Below are 24,230 nucleotides of genomic sequence, written 5' to 3' on the forward strand. Positions count from 1 at the left end.
CTCTGAAGATATCAGTAAAACATCAGACCTATTGCTTACTGGGCAAGGCCATGCTTAGTTTTAAAATCAGACCAGGCCATCTTTTCTGTACCTTAAATATTTTATTGCTTCACAGTATACAAAATATAGAGATTCTGGGCATATAAAACCTTTTAATACTGACAGAGGACCTCTGCACAATGTCAATCACAAAAACCAAGACCATGTTAAACTTTGTGAGAGACAACAAGAAGGTAGCTATGTGACTTACCTCAGCAAAGAGAATGCCCTGTGGCTCCAGGTGTATTGTAATACCATGGCGCTGGTTGTCTAAGAAGTCTTCTAATCTCAAGAATTTTAATGCACTCATTTGCCGCCAGTCTCGCCAGAATATTGCAATTTCCAACTCCCTCGACTGAAACAATAAACAACACAAAATGAAACGAATGTTGAGTGACAATATTGATGAAACATCTACCATGATAGGCTGTTTATTCAATAAGATTCTATAGTCCGTTTGGCTCAAAAACGGACCGATGAATTGCAATCTAACTCGAAAACTAATAAACATGTAATACTCAATGAAATGCTGATCATAATCAAAACATCAGACCAACTCTGTGATTAGTTTGCAGAATTTATGTCCTAAAATTAAAAGAGTTGTTTAACAAACTATCATTAAAATATTGGCACAGTTCACTATTTGTTACGAGGGAGGAGTGCAGAGAAAGGGACAGCCAGGTGTTAGAGAAGCACGTGCACAAGTACCGACAAAGTTATTGATTCATCAACCTGTGCTGTGCCGTCTCGAACACCAACTTTTTAATTTTTAGGACATAAATTCTGCAAAAACCTCACAGAGTTGGTCTGACGTTTTGATTATGATCAGCGTTTCATTGAGTATTTTCTGTTTATTAGTTTTCGAGTTAGATTGCAATTCATCGGTCCGCTTTTGAGCCAAACGGACTATAGTATGTGTAACAATTAAGAGATCAACAAACAGTGGTTAATATCATGAGCATCATATCGCACACCATGATTCCAAAAAAGTCAAACATTTACAACCACCAATCAAAGAGTCATCTGATTCACATGTAAAAGAACTGCTACTTGAATCAGTGAAGCAGTCAGTGTCCTACAGCAGCGATAATTCAACACAAGCTTTACTGCATACCCGGTCAAGGTCGATGGTGTATCTGTTGTCCCAGCACTGTTGGCTGCACGTCTTCCATGACGTCTGCCCCACCGAGACGTTGTCCAGCTTCAACACTGCCATCACCTCATCTACAACACATCAGTCACCCATACTCACTGGATTTTCATGCAAATTTCAAAGTATTTTAATACAGTAGACTAAGTTTACAATGAACTCGCTTACAACAAACTGACAGATGTAACAAACTGCTGCATATTTCATCATAGAAAAGAGGGAATGCATATAACAAACTCCTGCTATAACAAACTCCTGTTATAACAAACTGCTGCATATTTCATCACAGAAGAGGAAATGCATTAACAAACTCCTCTTATAACAAACTGCTGCATATTTCATCACAGAAAAGAGGAAATGCATATAACAAACTCCTGTTATAACAAACTCCTGCTATAACAAACTCCTGTTATAACAAACTCCTGCTATAACAAACTCCTGTTATAACAAACTCCTGCTATAACAAACTCCTGTTATAACAAACTCCTGTTAAAACAAACTGCTGCATATTTCATCATAGAAAAGAGGAAATGCATATAACAAACTCCTGCTATAACAAACTCCTGTTATAACAAACTGACAGATATACTCCTGTTACAACAAACAAAAATTAGTGTTCAAGTTGACTTCGTGACAACTGTAGTTTACATTTTTTCATAGTTCCTGGGTTTTTTTCACACCTCATAGTTTTTTCATACTTCAGGTTACTTTCCTGAAGACTATTCATAAGAATAGGTGAGATAACACAACATTTGGGTGTGTATTCTAAGTGAAAGTCACACTGATACTTGTGATATAACACAGTGTTTTGCACCACTATGATTTGGGGGTTATGTACACACTTGTGAGGTCGTCCTTGATGTTGTAGGTCTTGCTGCTGCCGCGGCGGAGCAGGCTGCGACTCTCCCCCGGACTGGACATCATCAGCTGCAAGCTGTCCTTTCTCCGGGTCGGGATGTCCTCCAGCAGTTGCTGCACACCCACCAACCTGCACACAAGTAACAGGGATCTGTAGTAGGGCAACTGTAGTAGGGCACATACAGTGGGTTAATTACACCCACCAACCTGCACACAAGTAACAGGGATCTGTAGTAGGGCAACTGTAGTAGGGCACATACAGTGGGTTAATTACAACCACCAACCTGCACACAAATAACAGGGATCTGTAGTAGGGCAACTGTAGCAGGGCACATACAGTGGGTTAATTACACCCACCAACATACACACAAGTAACAGGGATCTGTAGTAGGGCAACTGTAGTAGGGCACATACAGTGGGTTAATTACACCCACCAACATACACACAAGTAACAGGGATCTGTAGTAGGGCAACTGTAGCAGGGCACATACAGTGAGTTAATTACACCCACCAACATACACACAAGTAACAGGGATCTGTAGTAGGGCAACTGTAGCAGGGCACATACAGTGAGTTAATTACACCCACCAACATACACACAAGTAACAGGGATCTGTAGTAGGGCAACGGTAGCAGGGCACATACAGTGAGTTAATTACACCCACCAACATACACACAAGTAACAGGGATCTGTAGTAGGGCAACTGTAGCAGGGCACATACAGTGGGTTAATTACATCCACCAACATACACACAAGTAACAGGGATCTGTAGTAGGGCAACTGTAGCAGGGCACATACAGTGAGTTAATTACACCCACCAACATACACACAAGTAACAGGGATCTGTAGTAGGGCAACTGTAGCAGGGCACATACAGTGGGTTAATTACACCCACCAACCTGCACACAAGTAACAGGAATCTGTAGTAGGGCAACTGTAGCAGGGCACATACAGTGGGTTAATTACACCCACCAACCTGCACACAAGTAACAGGGATCTGTAGTAGGGCAACTGTAGCAGGGCACATACAGTGGGTTAATTACACCCACCAACCTGCACACAAGTAACAGGGATCTGTAGTAGGGCAACTGTAGTAGGGCACATACAGCAGGTCACAAAGTAGCAGGGCACATACAGCGGGTCAACTATAACAGGGCAACAGTAGTAGGCAATCTATAACATGGATTTGTAGTAGGTCAACTGTAGCAGGGCACATACAGATCTGTAGTTGGTCAACTGTACCAGGTTACATACAGATTTGTCATAGGTCAACTGTAGCAGGTTACATACAGATCTGTAGGTCAACTGTGGAGGGCACATACAGATCTGTAGTAGGTCAACTGTAGCAGGGCACATACAGATCTGTAGTAGTCAACTGTAGCAGGGCACATACAGATCTGTAGTAGGTCAACTGTAGCAGGGCACATACAGATCTGTAGTAGGTCATTTGTAGCTAGGCACATACAGATCTGTAGTAGGTCAACTGTAGCAGGGCACATGCAGATCAGTACTAGGTCAACAGTAGCAGGGCACATACAGATCTGTACTAGGTCAACTGTAGCAGGGCACATACAGATCTGTACTAGGTCAACTGTAGCTGGGAATATACATATCTGTAGCTGGTCACAGTGGTCAACTATAACAGGGCATCTTTAGCAAGGCATCTACAACAGATCTGTAGTTGGTCAAGTGTAGTATTTCATTAACAGTACATTAATTGTCGCAGGCCATCTATAACAGATCTGTAGTAGATCAAATGTAGCTGTCAGATACAGCAGGTATCTATAACAGGGCAGTTGTAGCAGGGCATCTATAGCATAGATCTGTAGTAGGTCACAGTATCTCAAGCAGGATAACAATGCATGTTTATTATTGTCATGTAGAAGGGTTTCGTATTTGGGCATCCATCTGATCCTCAGTTTTCACCGACAACTCTGCCAGGCTGGTGCTCAATTCAGACCTACACCAGCAGATGGCACAGTTGACACTGCAACCTTTACGACACTCCCCTTTTTTGACACTCTCAACAGTTAGAGCTACATGTCGGTACAAGCATGTCCACCCACCTGACTTCCAGCTTGCCTGTGACAGCAGCAGCCTTGGCCAGGGAAGAGTTGTGCTGCTTGTTATTGACTGATGAGCGCACCCCGTGGTAGGTGGGGTGCAGGAGCTGGTTGATCTCCTCCTGTAGCATTTGCACCTTCGGGGACGGCTCCATCTCGGTCAGGCGCTTCTCCAGGGAGATCCGCATCAGGTCGATCTTCTGACTTGACTCATTCAGGTTAGCCTGGGCCTGAAGAGCAAAGTGAAAGAATCAATGAGTATGTCTTAAGCCTGCATTACAATGTTCTAGGAAATACATATGCACCAAGGATGTGTGAGTGAGTGAGTTTGGTTTTACGCCGCTTTTAGCAATATTCCAGCAACATCACAGGCAGGGGACACCAGAAATGGGCTTCACACATTGTACCCATGTGGGGAATCAAACCCGGGTCTTCGGGAGTGACGAGCGAATGCTTTAACCACTAGGCTACCCCACCGCCCCGCACCAAGGATGAGCTTCTAAGGATAATCGAACAGTTCCAGGACCAATATTCAAGCCCAGAGTCTAAAAAATCTTCCAATTTTAAGTTTTAATACCATAGACATACCTACTGTAACATGTTTTGTTTCATGACCATCAAAGAGAAAAAGGTGTTCATCAGAGTTACATCATTGCATGGAATGTAATTTTGAAATGCTAATAGCCAAAACATCAAGGAACTGTGAGCCAAGTCCTCACCCAAAAGCCAGTACCGCGTTTCACAAAAGCCTCCAAAATTTAGGAGGTCGTAGCCCATGCAACCTTATTTACGACCTTATTCCGACCTCCTTTACGACCGTTTCAGAAAGACAGTTCGAAAATAACGTGCCTAGGAAATCTATATCTCGACATCATGTCATCCAGTGTGTCGAGCACGGTCGACCTGTCTCTAAATATTCTAGGTCTTCTTTGTTTGCTCGTGTTAATCACTTGCAGTACCATAATCGTTCACGCCATCTTTGTAGTATTTACGACCTCCTAAAGCATTTACGACAGGTCAATCAGGGTCCTAAATTTTGGGCTGTTTACGGCACAGTGTAAAAATATGAGGTCTTTGTGAAACGGGGTAAAAAAGTAAGAGGTGGTCTACGACCTGCTTTACGAGGTCGTACCGGTAACAGGGCTTTGTGAAACGGGGTAAAAAAGTAAGAGGTGGTCTACAACCTGCTTTACGAGGTAGTACCGGTAACAGGGCTTTGTGAAACAGGGTAAAAAAGTAAGAGGTGGTCTACGACCTGCTTTACGAGGTCGTAACGGTAAGAGGGCTTTGTGAAACGGGGTAAAAAAGTAAGAGGTGGTCTACGACCTGCTTTACGAGGTCGTACCGGTAACAGGGCTTTGTGAAACGGGCTCCAGGTCCTCACAACAATAGTCAGGTCCTCAGACAAATGCAAAATTGATCTGATGATCTAATCCCAAGTTTCCTGCCACCCACTCCTACAGGACCTCACTCACTCCTCACTCACGGAACCCAGGATGTGAGTGTCCTCCACGTGGGAAGGGACTTCCAAGAGGTTCACACTCTGGTTCAACTAACAACAACAGGTAAGGGTCTGACAGTCCCAGGATAATAAGCTGCAATGTTAGTGACCATTGGGTCAGGTGTCAGACCTCGGGCAGAGATGCCAACCCTAATTTAGCCCAATTAGTATTTTGGCCAAAAACTGATTCAAAATTAGTATTTGTTGGCCAAAATTAGCATGAACTTTTCCAAAGAATTTTCATATTAAATAAAAAATGTAAATATATAGTCTAAGAGTAATAGTCTAAATAATGTTGTACCTGCCTAAATCATTAGCAAGTATCCACATATAGCTTGATACTGAATAAATGTGATCGAAATTTATTGTGTATGGTACGTATGCTATTTGAAAATTAAATTTTATGCATTTTTTAAAAAAAATCGTATATTGTTACTGCTATCGTAGTCGTATATTGTGTGGGTTTTTTTTGGTAACAAATACAATAAAATCGTATGGGTTGGCATCTCTGCTGGAGGAGGCAATACGGGTAGACTTGATTTTCAACAGTTCAAAAGGTTCAACCGATAATAACTCTGTGGAACAGCTGATTGTGAATAAATGTAGAAATACAAGAAAGAAAGAGTGAAGGGTTTTCACATCTTAAGTAATATTCCAATAATTATACATCTGGGGACAGCATAAGATTGATCCATACAGTAATGGCTTACATTGTTTTACAGGACACATATTAGAAATCAAATACAAGATTATTCAACAGCTGAAATGATCAGTGAGTTGAGTTCATTTTTGCAACATTTCAGTCATATCACAAGGAAGAGTCCACACATTTTACCCATGTGGGTCACTGAATCAGGGCCTTTAGCGGGAACTCTTTAACCAGAAGACTACCCAACCAACCTGAAATAATGAATAATAAGACCGTCCAAAGACTATTATCAGCCAGATCGAGGCCATTTTACAGTAGATTCCCACATCCGATCAAAAACTATATGAACTGAACGAAGTAGTCATAAAATGCCCACTTCTTCTTGAGTTGGGGACTGACTGTTGATGAACACCAACCACAAACATAGCAACCGTATTTGATAGCAGGTGAACAATGAAGTCTGGACTGGGAAAAACAAACCAGTGGTTGATATAATGAGCAACCCATCAAGGAATGATTCCATGTAGTCACCGAGACCCATCAAACCCAGTCTCTCAACAAACGTTCAAGTGCAAGGGGCTTATTCTCATCTTGGCACACTTTTTCTGGATTACTGGTATGCACAAATGGTGAAGATAGTTCAGCTTTCAAGAAAACATCTTCTGTTGATAACATTAAAAAGTCTACCTTTTCACCAGTTCATCTTCTGATGCTGAGTAATTTCCAAATTACTTGTTTGTTATTCTCTCACCTCTTTCAAGGCCTTCTTGTCCTCTGATTTAGAGTTCTGTAAAATCCTTATCACATTTTTGGCTCCCTCTGTGACAGCTGATTCAATTCGTAGATGATGCCGCAGTTCTTCAATTCTCATTTCAAGCGGAGACAATGTCTGACACTGACCTGAAACAGTAATAAAAGCACAAATCAAAAGTGGTCCTTCTGCCCCATCTGAGGAGAACCTTCTTGGGTTCCATGATGAGTTAGGTCCACAGGGACCTACTTGCCTTCACAGACTTGTATTGGACTTACGCGTAAAGTCTTTCATTCCAATACAATGCCTCTCTAAGTGAAGATCAGAGGGCACCTTTATTGGTCACATCAGGTAAATTCTCTAACTTCTGGATACAAGGGATTGAAGCATTCAAATCGGCATATGAGAGTCTGATTCTCAAATACAAACTAAAGGAAAATGTTCAGAAATAGGAAGTTTAGCGGCACATGCCTCAGCAATGTCTGAAGTGCCTGAAAGTTTTCATATAACATGATGTGTCTGTTTTTGTGTGGCCTTCTGTGTATCTGTGTCAGTGTTTGTCTTCCTGTCGTACAGAGTCGGTCCAGCTGCTGCAATCAGCCATCACATGCTACTCACCATCTGACTGGTCCTGGTCCTGTGACAGTTTAAGGATCTGCATCCTGATGAACTCCGTCTTCACCTTGGCATCCTCCAACATCTGCTGTGCCTCAGCCAGGAGCTTCTTGTCCCGTGACCCCTGGCTGTACATTGTCAGCATGTTCTCCGCTCCCTGCTTCACCTTAACACAAAACAACAGACAGGTCAGCTCACAACACACAGGTCAGCTCACAACATAACAACATGGTTTAGCTCACAACACACAGGTCACATCAACACAGCAATAGGCAGGTCAGCTCACAAGGTCAGCACAACAGGTCTGGTCAACACAAAATATTGGAAGTTAATACAGCAAAACAATAATAGTCAGGTCATCACAAAGAAAAACAGTCAGGTCATCATGAAGAAGAAACAGTCAGGTCAACACGAAAAAACTAAAGTCAGGTCATCACAAAGAAGAAACAGTCAGGTCAACACGAAGAAGCTTAAGTCAGGTCACCATGAAGAAGCTAATGTCAGGTCATCACTAAGAAGAAACAGTCAGGTCATCACGAAGAAGAAACAGTCAGGTCATCACTAAGAAGAAACAGTCAGGTCATCATGAAGAAGAAACAGTCACATCATCACGAAGAAGATTGATTGACTGACTGAGCTTAGTTTTACGCCGCTTTTAGCAATATTCCAGCAACAACAGCAATATCAGAACACCAGAGACATCATGGGAGACCAGAAATGGGTTTCACACATTGTACCCATGTGGGGATTCAAACCCGGGTCTTCGGCATGATGAGCCAACACTTTAACCACTAGGCTACCCCACCGCCCCTCACAAAGAAGGAACAGTTAGGTCATCACGAAGAAGAAAAGTCAGATCATCATGAAGAAAAAACAATCAGGTCATCACGATGGAGCAATAGTCAGCTCAACCCTACATTTTTGTGCTGTTTACAGTTACAAGTATCAAACTTGTGTTTTTATGGTTATTCTGTCCTAAATTCAAGTATTTCCTTTACACGATACTTTGCCAGCTTAATGTTGATAAGGAGACCTAAAGTTGTGATGGTTTAAACGTTTAAACATTTACAACTTTGTGAAAGTCAACACTTTTCCTCCCAACAAAGCCGCAGTTCACCACGAAATTACCATGAGGTACACAAGGCTTACAATTCAAATAAAAAAGAGTTACAGTCTCCAGGAAAACACTGGGTGTAATTCTCACAGCAAGATAATCAAGCTGACTGGAAATCAAAGATGTGTTTACATTGACTTCAGCAACAGACATGGAGGCAACTACACTGGCGTTGTTCTCTGTCTCGCTCATAAACAGAGTGCGATCAGATGACATAACTAACGACAGAGAACATCTCCCACACACAGAACCTGTTCACAAAATATAAACATTAAATTCTAATTCCAGCTTATACACTTCACAAGAACATCTCAAAAAGTAGGATTTACAAATACAAGCAGGCATGTTTCTAAAAGACCTGTATCTATCTGGATATCAGGTGGTTACTATCATGGGAAGGGAGGGTCTACATGGGCCACACTAGTCTACAAGCAACCATTTGTCTGTTCTGATCAACATGCTGGCTACTAGTTCTCCTATCATCCATGAGGATCAATCTGGGATCCTTGCAGCAAGTTCTCCATCACCATGGGATCCTTGCAGCCAGTTCTCCATCACCATGGGATCCTTGCAGCCAGTTCTCCATCACCTGGCATGGGTCAATATGGGATCCTTGCAGCCAGTTCTCCATTACCTGGCATGGGTCAATATGGGATCCTTGCAGCCAGTTCTCCATCACCTGGCATGGGTCAATATGGGATCCTTGCAGCCAGTTCTCCATCACCTGGCATGGGTCAATATGGGATCCTTGCAGCCAGTTCTCCATCACCTGGCATGGGTCAGTATGGGATCCTTGCAGCCAGTTCTCCATCACCTGGCATGGGTCAATCTGGGAGGCTTGCAAATGGAATCCCATCATTCATTCTCTTCTCCATCACCTGTAACCTTGCAAGTTCTAATCACCTGAATGAACCTTGCGCCAGTAAACACTGGCAATTAATTCTTCAATCACCTGAACCAACATGTTAAATTCTGGCAACCAATTCTCCAATCACCTGAACCAACATTTTAAATACTGGCAACAAATTCTCCAATCAACTGAACCAACATGTTAAATACTGGCAACAAATTCTTCAATTACTGACGGGGGTCAACAGGTTAAATGCTGGCAACCAATTTTTGAATCACCCGACTGGGACCAACATGTTAAATACTGGCAACAAATTCTCCAATTACTGACGGAGGTCAACAGGTTAAATACTGGCAACAAATTCTCCAATTACTGACGGGGGCCAACATCAGAGCCCCAGATAAGATTTAGCTCATGTGGGTACTGTACCCACTGTACTTTTTTGGAGTGGGTATTATGAATGTTGAGTGGGTATTTCCTTTTCCGTTACCCACTGGTTTCAAATATGTGCGTATTTCAGTCGTTAAAAAATTACTCACCTAAGTATTATGTCCTTGAATAAGTTTACTAAGCAGGTATGATCTGCCTTAGGTCATACCTAATCAAAACCTTAATCGAAGACTTAAATATAATGGAAATGATTTAATAAAAAATCATTCATCCTATACTGACAGTACAACTTGATAGTAATCAATGTCTTTTTCATTACGCAAGCGATTTTTATAAATATATTCCGTACGCATTTGTTTGAAACTTTTTGCGTATCTAACACTTTAATTGCGTAATTGGTATGCAACAATTATTTTTCAATGTGTAATTGGAAATTTTCTATGCGTATTTTACCCGGATACGCAGCTTATCTGGGCCTCTGCAACATGTTAAATACTGGCAACCAATTCTCCAATCACTGACAGGGACCTTCAGGTTAAATACTGGCAACCAATTCTCCAATCACTGACAGGGACCTTCAGGTTAAATACTGGCAACCAATTCTCCAGTCACTGACAGGGACCTTCAGGTTAAATACTGGCAACCAATTCTCCAATCACTGACAGGGACCAACATGTTAAATACTGGCAACCAATTCTCCAATCACTGACAGGGACCTTCATGTTAAATACTGGCAACCAATTCTCCAATCACTGACAGGGACCTTCATGTTAAATACTGGCAACCAATTCTCCAATCACTGACAGGGACCTTCAGGTTAAATGCTGGCAACCAATTTTTTAATCACCTGATTGGCACCAACATGTTAAATACTGGCAACAAATTCTCCAATTACTGACAGGGGTCAACATGTTAATACTGGCAACTAACATGAATCACCCTATAAACGTTCAACAGGACGATGGTCACAGGCAACCACAAAACTAATCGCAGTAAAAAAATTAAAACCAAAATTTAAATTTCAACAAATGTGAACTCTCCCCATGTGAAGCCTCCTTTCCCTCTTCAGGATAATCTTCCGGGGGAACACCAACAAATGCTCTGGCAACAGACAACTCAACAACCATTTTTGTGTCGCTCGCCTCTGACTATTCCAACCAGATTTGTAAGTTATTATCTATGAAATTAAGCAACACATGCCTTCCCCAAACAATTATGCGTTCCCATTACTGAAGCCTTGTCTAACACAGGCCGCCACTGCCAACAAGCACGCACGATCCTTTACCGCGTATCTCCAACTCAATTTCTCATTTATGACATGTGCAGGTTTTATAATGATGCTTTCTTGGCAAGGTGTTGCGATAGATGCAACTGGAATTTTAGGGCTGGTCGGTTGAGAGGTTTGAGGCATTTGTAAGCAATTACTTCTTTGAACGCAGTGATAACGACTTGATTACAAATACAAAATACTTCAGGTGACTGTAAAGTTAATGGGGGGGTAATTTGGAAGCATGGTGAAGTTCTTTTGGAGAATGTTGATTATGAGACACAATCGGAGCGTAAACAACTGTGATGAGTGAGAAGGGTTTTCACTTTTACTTTCTGGACAGACGTATGTGCTTGCGTATGTCTGTGTTTGTGTGTGTTTTTGTATGTGCCTGTGTGCATGCCAGCACTTCAGTGTGAGCGTGTGTGCGTGCATGCATGTGCATGTGTGTGTGTATAGTGTGTGTTATTATATTGTGGTTTGTCTTATTGTGTGTTAGCAATAGACTATGTTAGTGTTAGTGTTTTTGAGCGCATTTGTCTTTCAATGTTAATGTGTACAAGTATTGGTTAGTGTTTGTGTCTGTGCAATATGTTTTGGATGGTTAGTGTGTGCATTTCAGTTTCATTCGCGGAAGAGGGGGTAGAGGGAAAGAGAGGAGACGGTGGGGAACAAGAGGCGTAAGGAGGAAAGGGAGGAAGGAAATGGAAGCAGAAATATATTTTAAATCAATCTTTGCATGTTGCCACTGAGCAATGAAAGTTAAGCTTGTTTCTTTACAGTATTTCATCTCCATCTGGGCATGGAAGGTTCATGTAACAGGAGAGCCTGTTGTGATACTGGCACCAGACATTCACTGTTGTGAGTGAGTGAGTGAGTGAGTGAGTTTTTTTGCTACTTTTAGCAATATTCCAGCAATATCACAGTGGGGGACAACAGAAATAGCCTTCACACACTGTACCCATGTGGGGAATCGAACCTGGGTCTTCAGGGTGACGAGCAAACGCTTTAACCACTAGGCAACCCACTGCCCTCAAGGTTGTATGAAGCAAGACTTAAAAAGGATTTTCTTGAGGCAAACAATTCTATCTGCCATGTTTTTAAGCAAAGCAATGTTTTGTTCAATTAGAAATGAGGCAATCCTCTCCCCACCCACCTCAAGAATGCAGTGGTTGGCCCAAATATGTACCTCTCACTGTCATAAAAAACTACAACATCTTGTAAACAAACATCCTTAAACCAGTCCATGTGTGTGTCAAGAGATAACATTGTAAACATCACTCCCAATTTCATATATCAGTTCAACACTTTTATGTCAGTCATAAAACTGATGACATTCAACTTTGGCTCCTCTCATCTCACAGTCCCACATAAACAGGGAGCTCCACAAGACATCAACAGCCACTATCCCTCACCCTTCATTAACTGTTACGCCTTTATCACTTCCCCAAAGCAGAGGTGCCAATTTCGGACATGAATGTTTACTAAATCGGAAAAGTACCTCAACTCAAAAAGACAGTATCAAGAAATTCAAAACATTCACTGATGATGATGATGATGATGATGATGATGATGATGAAGATTTTGAGATTTAACATACGCAAAAAGTTCATAACGATTTTTATTATCAATGAAAGCAACAAAGAATACTTGAGACAAACCAGTCTGGAAAGAAAACCACTAACTACATATTACATTACCATGTAACCATGGAAACAAAAACTTGGCTAAAGAAGTACATCTCATATCATCCTGCCAATTAAATCCAGACAATAAACTGTAGCCTATCAAGCAGCAAGAAGAGAGTCGACAGAGCATGCCTGCATACAACGTCCATTACAGTCCGGGCTGTGTGATATATATCACAGGATATATGGTGGTATGCCTTTGTTCTCCTATAACTACAAAGGCTTGTTATTTTCGGGAGAACAGGTGTCAATTAATGTAATGAATTTCAGTATCACTGTCGTAAATTTCACTATCACTGTCGTCAATTTCACTATCACTGTCGTCCATTTCACTCTGCCTGTCTTTTTCAAGGCATATTTCAGCTGAATCTAAGGACAGAGTGTCTGTCATTAAACACTAGAGACTCGAACAAATTGGATAGTACTCCAGACAAAGCTAATTAATTTCCTCCCACACGAGAAAAAAGCGTGGGATCATTTTCGATAAACATGCCAAGTCTATTATGTGATAGACTGCCCAGACAGACATTGCTAATGGCATCTTGTACGCAGTGACCAGGCAAGGAGCTGGAACACTGATGAAATGGTGTAGCTGCAGTCGGTAACTATAGCCACTTGTCGGAAACCCGACTCAAGCAAAATTCTGTTCGGTCTACTAACCTCAGCTAATGATGGTGAATAGCGCATACAATCTACGGAAAATAATGCCAAGGGCTAAATATCCAGTTTGTAGGCACAGGCTGTATCGTGTCAGTATTACATGTTTGTTCCTCGTCACTTTTCAATTATCATCCAAACTCAAATCCTAAAACATACGCAACATGTTAAAGTGTGAATGAAAATACATACATTTTTAGAATAAAATGAATACCTGAGTTAACTGCGTTAACAAGTTTGTATGTATTGTAGAACCGATTATACAGTGACAATACTCAGCTTTGTCCCAATGGGTCCAGGGAGCCACTGCACAAAGGGATCTTAGTACTAAGGTGATTTAATTCTCTTACCTCAACATGGTCACATCAGCTACAGCACTTGCCCACTTTACATATATTTACAATAGTCTTAGAGAGGTTTGAGCACATAGAGATCTGAGCACATAAAGATCTGAGCGCAAGATCAGGGCCCTGTTCCACACAATGATCTTAGCGTAAATGAGATCGTAACTACCATACCTTAACATAGACTTACGATAGTCGCAGCGCTAAGGTTGCTATGTGGAACGAGACCCAGGAAAGTGAGACACTTTGTATTTCTAAATTGTATATGTTACATGACATTACACCACATCAATGCTGATTGGAGCCTGTGTGTTGTCACAAGTCAAGCCAGTGTATCACAAATCAAGTCAGTGTGTCACAAGTCAAGCCAGTGTTTCACAAGTCAAGCCAGTGTATCACAAGTCAAGTCAGTATCACAAGTCAAGCCAGTGTGTCACAAGTCAAAGCAGTGTATCACAAGTCAAGCCAGTGTCACAAGTCAAGCCAGTGTATCACAAGTCAAACAAGTGTATCACAAGTCAAACCAGCGTGTCACAAGTCAAGCCAGAGTATAACAAGTCAAGCCGGTGTGTCACAAGTCAAGCCGGTGTGTCACAAGTCAAGCCAGTGTGTCACAAGTCAAGCCAGTGTGTCACAAGTCAAGCCAGTGTGTCACAAGTCAAGCCAGTTCATCACAAGTCAAGCCAGTATCACAAGTCAAGCCAGTGCATCACACGTCAAGCCAGTGTCATAAGTCAAGCCAGTGTGTCACAAGTCAAGCCAGTGTATCACAAGTCAAGCCAGTGCATCACATGTCAAGCCAGTGCATCACAAGTCAAGCCAGTGCATCACAGTCAAGCCAGTGTATCACAAGTCAAGCCAGTGTATCAGCTCCAGCAAGTGTTCTGTCAGATGCTTACCTTAAGTTCTATGTTGAGCTGTTTCTGCAGGTAGGTCAGACGCTGGTTCTTTGTGTCTCCATCGTCCGAGTTCCCCACCTTCTCTGGTGACATACAGTCTGCAAACACACCACACATTCCATCAATAGTAGCCACAAGTAGAGAAAGATTGTGTAATACCTTGCCATATTTACATATGTGCATTCTATTGATTCTCAGTGCGGGCTGGTCAATAGAAGCCACATGATGTCAGAGTGCTTCACTGTTGACTTGATGCATCCATTGTTCATATCCAACACTGATCACAATATGTCATCTGAGCAATAGGGTGGCATCGGCGAGGACACCCATGTACATTTCAGTAGGATTTTGTCTTCCTTATCTTTCATAATATGCAATGTTATGTAAAGAACCACCTACTCTAAACTTGGAATTAGAGATTATCTCGCCAAATGCACAAAATTAACATGAGAAATGGGCTTCACACATTGTACCCAAGTGGGAAAAAAACCCCGGGTCCTCAGTGTAACGAGCGGGTGCTGTAACCATCAAGCTACCCAGACCGCTCCACTTTCTATTGAGGTGTCCCCATCTCTTCAGACCGCCTCCGTGGTGTAGTGGTTAGAGCGTCCGCCTGGAGAGCGGAAGGTCGCGGGTTCGATCCCCGTCCGCGTCATACCAAAAGACGTTTAAATATGGTACTTGTTGGTCCCTGCCTGGCGCTCGGCATTAATGGGTACAACAAGGACTGGTCGGCTCGGAGTCAGTATAATGTGTCTGAGTGGGGTATTCACGCTTCACTGCGGCATGGTATCTCAGTAGGCTAGCACTATAAAACCAGCTTCAGTCTACATACACATACACACATAAACCAGTACTTGAAGCATGCACAATAACCCACACTGTATTGTAGTACACATCACTCGGTACGATATTGTGACCACTGGATCCTCATCTATATTGCCTATTGTCACAATAGGCAAGCAAGGAGCGTTGGGGACCTATTCTCACCTGGATTGTGGCAGTGTCCATTAAAACAACTTAAATCATCACCCTAAAAGCTGAAATGTTAAGGTCCTTAGACTAAAAATGAAAGAAAAGAGATTGATCCAAAAAATCATCAGCATTCAAGGATTCCTAAACTGAGCAGCATTTAATTTGAGTGAATGAGTGACATAGTTTAGTTTTACGAGCTTTAAGCAATATTACAGCAATATCACGGTGGGGAACACCAGAACATTTAATCTGAACCACATCTGGCCTTCTGTCAGCATACATACTGAACAGTCATACATACTGAAGTTGCTTCCATACTTCCACATGTCTATCTTACCTGCAGGAGTATCATATCCTGTGTTGATCATCATCAGATGAGCGTTGACATCTTGCAGTTCCTTTTGGAGCACCTGCAGCTTGCTGTTGGCCTTCTTCACAATACTGTTGACGTTGGACAGACTCCGTTTGTCTGTGGACACTTCCTTCAATTTTTCCGCTCCTTCCTTTATCTTCATTTCTTTGCGGATCTCCTTCTTGAGGTTCTCCCGGACATCTTCCATCTTCTGCTTCATGTCCGTGTTGGAGACATCGGGTTCCAGGCCGTAGCGGATACCAATGTCGCCCTGTGAGTTACGCATGGCACCTCCCTGTCGGACAACAAGACGTTCAACATCAACAACAATCTCTCAATGTGTCACAAACTGCATTAAAATGCTTGATTGGCATTTTAGAAGATGATATTTGATGAACATAGAGATTTTTTCTGGGTTACATCTTCTTTTAATGTAACCCAGAAAAAATCTCTATGTGCATTAAAATGGTTTTAAAATGATACACTTCTCAAGATGCCATAGTATTCAAATGCCAACACACAACCAGCTAGGGCCAGAGAATACATCCAGTGCACTGTAAGTTTTCATGCAACAATTTGATACAATGTGTTGACTTGTGTATGCAAGATGATACATATGCTAATTATTTACTACTCCTTCATTGTCAATCTTCATCTCATATTTTGTCAGTCAAATGTCACAAACTGAACTGGAATCATTTCAATTAAACCAAAAATAACCAAACAGTTGTGACAGACAATCATCTACAGTTAGCTTTTTCATCGGAACCATATCTGAAATATTTATACACAAGAAGTTTCCACATGATATGATTATGTTTATCGTGATAAGAATTGTATCACGACCTTTATCTTGCCTCACACATAAATGTCGTTTTCTGATTGGCTGACAGTCCCTGAACCACATTAATTTTCCCACTGCTCTCTATAATTTTCAATGTAACCTCTAGCTTACAAGCGAGTTTCACATTTTCTATGTACCCGCTGGGAATGCCTGAACTCATTTGGTACCCCACTGGGAATGCCGAACTCATCTGGTACTTCGTAGTAGTAATTCTTTATCTCGATAAACATTGAATCACAAATGATGTACGGAAATTACTGATGTTTTGCGAATAACTCTAAATTTGTTTTTCTTGTCGTCTGGTACTCCATACTATGATCCGATACCCGTGCTTCAAACAGTTCAAAATTACCATTGAGGTATTTGGTAAGATAAATACGTTGTTCACAGGTCCCTCGGGGCCCATGGGTTGATGTACCATCGATGTTTTTTTTATGTTCCCTTCGTCCCTGGGGCTCAGGGAACATAAACAAACATCAAGGGTATTCATCAGCCCATGTCCCCCTCGATACAGCAAACAACTTATAATGTATCATGATGTATTGTGATGCATATCATACAGAGTAGGCCAGTTACCGATCTACTGATACTGGCAGTCAAAGCGCAGTGGTGTCGACGTCTCAGTCTGGAGACTCATGTGACCATTTCATAATACAAACAAAAATCCCCTCCAGTGATCATAACCTGGACACTTAGTTTCATATTTAGGGGTCACTAGACTCAATAAAAATGGAGCAAGCCTCAAATGTCCCAGCACCTGTGTTAATATTAATTTCCCATCATAATCAGTGAGCTTAGTTTTATGCTGCATTTAGCAATATTAAAGAAAAAATCACAGAAATGCGCTTACATTGTACCCATGTGGGGGATCAAACCTGGAACTTTGCCGTGACGAGCAAAGGCTTAACCACTATGCCACCTGATAGCCCCTCACTATTATTCAGTACAGATGGCAGTGTAACAATAAATCAAACAGAATGGAAGTTCTTCAAATTTTAAAGTACATGCACTCTAGCAGTAGTGCCGAAAGGCATTAACAAATTACATACATATGATTATGGGAGCCCTTTAGAACTCAAGTATGCCCCAAACAAATGCTCTTGAACCCTCTTCAAACTCAGTGAAAATGATTCACCATGACCTAGACAATATTCGCAAAGTTTCCCCTTCATTTTCATAAGAATTGAAAATCCCCTTTTCAATTTTTTTATCCTCAATTACATTAAAATCATATGCTCATCAGCAACTGTTCCAGTGCAACTGACTGATGGTACATCCATAACTGACCTCATGTAGCATACATCATCACTCAGTATATTTGTGAACAAGCAGTTGTCACTAAGGTGACATAATCATAATCAACACAACTGCCAACCTCACCCCAACCAGATTCAACACAACTGCCAACCTCCCCCCAACCAAATTCAACACAACTGCCAACTTCACCCCAACCAGATTCAACACAACTGCCAACTTCACCCCAACCAGATTCAACACAATTGCCAACCTCACCCCAACCAGATTCAACACAACTCCAACCTCACCCCAACCAGATTCAACACAACTGCCAACTTCACCCCAACCAGATTCAAGACAACTGCCAACCTCACCCCAACCAGATTCAACACAACTTCAACACAACTGCCAACCTCACCCCAACCAGATTCAACACAACTGCCAACCTCACCCCAACCAAATTCAACACAACTGCCCACTTCACCCCAACCAGATTCAACACAACTGATGTAAACTGGAACACACCTGGTGAAATGTTCACATTGATATCAACCACAAACAAGGAGGCTTTGACAGCCGACTATCACAAGGAAACAGTTTTAGACTTCAGCATCTCTGTCAGTGGTATATCTGTATCTCGATGCACACACACTGCAAAATACAGCAATTACAAACTGGCATTAAAGTCGAGGGATCATCAGAGCCCTTAATTTGGTTCCAGATTCAAATATTATTTCAAGGCAAGGCAAGTTTTCAGTTTGAACACAGACGTACAGATTCAAATGGTGAGATGAGCTGAAATGGGTTTAATGTAAAATAAATTCACTTATGAAACATGTTCTTCTTTCATTTTAGTGCCTGGAAGAGTAAGCTGTCCGCGACCTAAGCAGACCGAAAGACGAGCCCAATAAAATTTCTTGTCTCCTAACATAAGATTATGCTAGTCCATATACAAGACTAAAATCTACTGAAAATAATGCCAGTACAAGTTCAGACAAGTAGAAATAAAAGCTTTTGGCAGAGACTGAACAAGTTCCATCTGAAGGTATGACGCAGCCAAGTAATTGAACCACCAGCCAACCTTCCACTCTTCCGTACATCAAGGTGTCAGAACTTTCTAAAAAGTACCCAGTTTTCAAGTGAAAGAACATCAAAGTCGACACAATGTGACTGTGTCCTCCCCTACCACACAAACATATGAGCAGTTATCAACAGCAGGACCAGCTGTCTGTCCAGCCAGCCACACGTCCCTGATGACCTCAGGCCAGGCGGGGCCAGACATTGGCTAGACACATCTCACAGAAACAGATAAACATGGTCGCAATTAGCAACAAACATCCCTATGGAACCCAAATAACGACCTCGAGTATACCTCACAAGTGAAGCTTCAAAAACAAGGTTCTCACTAATTGCAAAATCAGAAAAGCATGATTTAGTCACATCAAATAATAATCTGTTTTTCAGATACTTATCATTTGTTTTTTTCAAAAGCTATTTAAATTTAAATGTTGAAATCGTGACCATGAACAAATTTCCACATTACAGCATCTTCATCAAAATCATTCGGGAGAAACAGCCATGAATACAAGTTACAAACATCTCAGGTTTTCTTTACAAAACAAATACATACGTAAAAGACATAAGACTGAAACATAAACCCCCCCTGAGGATCATAACTTGAAGTTTTGTAGGTAAACAAGTTTCAGGCCATAATAAAATCTCTACAAATGCTCAGAAGAAAGAAAACCTTAATGAGGATCGTGACGGGTTTTACCGACTCACGTAATAAAACACTCTTGTAAAGGTAAAAACTGGTTGATATTTTATCGTAAAGGTTTGCCATAAAACGACTATGATATACTTCACAGTGAAAATAACAACTTACTTTTTGTCACTAGTCGAGAAAGAACAAGTGACTGAAGAGAAACTTGTACCTCGACCCACTGGGCACTTTATACTACCTTGTTTAACACTGAGGTCAAAGCTGTGTCGTGAAACACAAGCTGCAGAGGTAATGGAGTTTTAAGTGTCTATCAACAGTATTTCAGCTATATCGTGACATGTCAGCTTGACAGGAGGAGAGAGTTCGTAGAGATGAGTGAGTGAGTTTAGTTTTATGCCACTTTTAGCAATATTTCAGGAATATCATGACAGGAGACTCCAGAAATGGGCATTTGTAGAGGCAAAGGTCTTAAACATTTACAACTTGGGTGAAACTGATGTATGAGTGAGTGAGCTTAATTTATGCTGCTTTTAGCAACATTCCTGCAATATCACAGCGGAGGACACCAGAAATGGGCTTCACACATTGTATCCATGAGGGGAATCGAACCTGGGTTTCGACGAGACGAGCGAACACTTTAACCACTAGGCTACCCCAACGCCCAAAAATTGATGTTTGACATCGACAAGGGTAGAATCTCCTCCATGATCAACACAAACCTGGGATTCAAGCTCAGAAATCCTGAAAATCAGAATTCTGTCCACTGACAACATGGAACCCCAGTGTCCCAAACAGTGTAAAAACTTAACAGAGCAGAAGACAGAAAAATAAACAATTCACCTCATGTTTGTCAAAAATATTACTGCCTGCAGAATGTAAACATTACTGATTATTGAGTATGACCCTTCCACTTGTCCTTGCCTTATATTCCCTATTTACTGATTATTGAGTATGACCCTTCCACTTGTCCTTGCCTTATATTCCTGAACTAACCAACATCTAATCATCGGCATCCATCAATTGTTACTAGCATCGGTCAAACACACCTGCCAAGACAAGACACATTTTTTACACAACCTAAAAACAGTAAATGTTTCACTTTTGAAAGGTCAAAACTGTTCATCTCTTATTCAAAACAATACTTGAAAAACAAATAACCATTTTATTGGAGCCTTGGCAAGGAAAGTACTACACAACCTTCCTAAAATCTTCTACCAGAAGGCAAGAAAACACATCTCAACATGACCCTCGAGGCAATTTTTATTGGAATTAGACTCAACAAGCAGTCTGTGGAAATGTTCTAAACGTTAAATCCACCCTTAGATATTACACAGAGAAATGTCAAGGTCATGAAAGGAGTAGCGTGATCCTCGTCTTGATTCTGAAAGAAGCATCCGTCTCACTAACAATAAACATGTAAAGTAAATGAACTTACCTGGAACAAATGCACTATCCAAGTTAAAAATCTACACCATTAGCATATCCCCTCCATTAGCAATCAGCAGTATCTCGGAACAAATGTTTACGTGGCTGTTTTTATGGAAGATGGGACTCGGGGAAAATATGTAGACTAACATCAAGTCTTTGAAATGAAAATATTTCACAGAAAAAAAGGAGCCAAATTATCTTAAGAAAATATAATTAAAAGGAGTCTCCACCCTTTTTCATTTTCAGAAACAGAAGTAATCTAGGCTTCACAACTATCAGACTTGCATGGGTTGTACTGGATGATTTGTTTCAGGATCTTTATGACAGATTTGAAAGTTTTGTTGAAGGTGTTTTTAAAACTTGTCTTGAGGTTAGTGTTTCTAAGTGATCTTTTCTCATACATCGTCATTTCAATAAAAAAAATCCATAAGAAAGACAGCATTTTGAACTTATCTGTCTGGGTATTTTTTAAAACTCAAATGGTAACATGAACTAATTGAACAAAACAGACCTTTTTTGTTTTCTCGTTTACAGATTTCTTTAAGGCAATCCAGATTGTTAGGAGATAAAAATAATTAAACACAACAGCATTTCAGTTAAAACTTTTTTAGTCTTTGAAATGTTTTCTGAAATGTTGGAAGTTAAGCTGTTTAAGTTAAAACATATTTTGTTGATGTGTGATGTTTTTTGTGATGAACAAGAGATTGCATTCATCAAAACCAAAACATATGTCACAGATATATTATTTTTTCACTTTTTAAATCCATGATATATGACAAACAAAAAATCCATTTTGGATATTTTTCTGTATTTCTAATATGGACGCTTATTTGGGACTGTGACTTGGTAAAAATAACTCTTTCAGAGCCTCATACCCCAAAATAATGAGACCTGCTCTCGTCACCCGACGCCCACGCAAGCACACATACCTGCCACACTTATCACCAGGTGTGAGTGTGACCTGACTCACCTGGCCCTATAATCAGCCTGCTGAGATCACGAACGTGACACAACATACAGTCAGTCACCAAACATCCCACGACACAACATATTGTGCTACAACACAAGGGCTATCTCACTCACTAGCCTCACCCTGTACTTGCATCGAACTCAATGATACTTCTGAAGACTCTGTGTGTATAGTATTGGGCTGGGTCAACGTAGGCAAACTTCACTACGTAGACAGATACTTGGGTTTTCCCTGACACAAGAAACTACAGGTAAAACACTCCTTGGTTGGGGTTGAAACATACAATGGCTTTTCTCAAGCAGACAGTTTAACATTTTCAACCAAAACCCAGGACTGTTTTACTGATTAATGAACAGTCTGGAATTTTTATTAAAAAAACAATTGAACAGTCAAAATGAGTTTCGTTCTAAGTCACTTTTAGCAATATTCCAGCAATATCACGGCGGGGGACACCAGAAACAAAATACAGGAAATACCAAAAAGAATAATAAAACATTGAGTGAGTATAGTTTTACGCCGCTTTTAGCAATGTTCCAGCAATATCATGGCCGGGGACACCAGAAATGGGCTTCACACATTTGTACCCATGTGGGAAATTGAACCCAGGTCTTCGGAGTGACGAGCGAAGGCTTTAACCACTAGGCTACCCCGCCGCCCCAATAAAACATTGAGATACTTTAGATACTGAAACAATATATGAAAGACATTTGATGACAGCCCACAGAAAGGCTATATGCACGCAGCATAGAGACAACTTAAGTCAGTAACACCCTTTCATCGTCTGCTCAACAACGGGCTGCAGTACCCGATGTCAGTGTGAGGTAGGTTTCATTCACATCATGTAATTTTCAGTGAAAAAACTGAGTGTTCACCAGTCAAACATCGACATGGGATGCATATAAAAAGGCTGATTATACAATTCAACTGTAAACCCTAACTCTTACAAACAGTTTCAATGCAAGGATGGTCTAACAACTGAGACGTAAAATGTCCGGTCAGGGCTCACTTGAAAGTAGTTTCTCTCACTTGGCTACTGTGAATGAGTGGGTGAGTTTAGTTTTACGCTGCACTCAGCAATATCCCATCTATATGGCGGTTGTCTGTAAATAATAGAGTTTGGACCAGACAATCCAATGATCAACAGCATGAGCATCGATCTACGCAATTGGGATACGATGACGTGTCAACCAAGTCAGTGAGCCTGACCACCAAATCCTGTTAGTTAGTCGCCTCTTACGATTAGTTTCTGAAGATCAATTCTAACCCACATATTCACAGGTCAGCTACTGTAAAACAGCAAGATATCTATATACTACAGACATATTCACAGGTCAGCTACTGTAAAACAGCAAGATACCTATATAATACAGACTGGCAGGTGGTTTGCAATGTGTATTGGACTCAATCATTGAATTCCACATTGAATCCACTTAATCACATCACATACTGATACTGTAGTTATTAATTCTGTTCACGCTAACATTTTGTTCAGTGGTGGGAGGGGGATATTTTTCTACTAACCTTTTCTGCATTTTAGAAAAAAAGTCAAGCATAACAAAAATCATTAGGGATGGTCTCACACAATTCGTTGTCGTATAATGTTTACAACATATTTCTGTCCAACATTCAAATTCAAAACATATTTTTAACAAAAAAAAACCCAAACACCTTCAAGAGTAAGCAAGGTATACGATCCCCTCGTCAACAGGTGCTAGAATCATCAGACAATGTAGAATGTTATCAACAAATTATTAAAGCAGTTGAGATCACCTTCAAGTATCTTTACCATCCATTAATAACCTTTCAGTCAAACTCTCGTTATAAGACAGAAATAATATTCTCCCAGCAACAAAGAACTGAAGTCTA

General features: G+C 41.0%; 1 protein-coding gene across 2 annotated transcripts in view; it reads right to left on the bottom strand.

The window, feature by feature from the left end:
- Positions 1-24,230, bottom strand: part of LOC124285295 (serine/threonine-protein kinase N2-like) — a 96,922-nt gene that overhangs the window by 18,536 nt on the left and 54,156 nt on the right. For both annotated transcript variants that reach the window (XM_046721499.1, XM_046721498.1), the window contains 8 exons: positions 16,149-16,458; positions 14,837-14,934; positions 7,631-7,793; positions 7,013-7,161; positions 4,115-4,341; positions 2,032-2,177; positions 1,154-1,263; positions 251-394 (listed from right to left, as the gene is read on the bottom strand). In XM_046721499.1, the coding sequence (XP_046577455.1) occupies positions 251-394; positions 1,154-1,263; positions 2,032-2,177; positions 4,115-4,341; positions 7,013-7,161; positions 7,631-7,793; positions 14,837-14,934; positions 16,149-16,458 (1,347 nt within the window). The remainder of the gene's footprint in view (positions 1-250; positions 395-1,153; positions 1,264-2,031; positions 2,178-4,114; positions 4,342-7,012; positions 7,162-7,630; positions 7,794-14,836; positions 14,935-16,148; positions 16,459-24,230) is intronic.

Source organism: Haliotis rubra, unplaced genomic scaffold, assembly GCF_003918875.1.
Source record: "Haliotis rubra isolate DU_JTF1 unplaced genomic scaffold, ASM391887v1 Scf358, whole genome shotgun sequence".
NCBI classification, from domain to species: Eukaryota; Metazoa; Mollusca; class Gastropoda; order Lepetellida; family Haliotidae; genus Haliotis; species Haliotis rubra.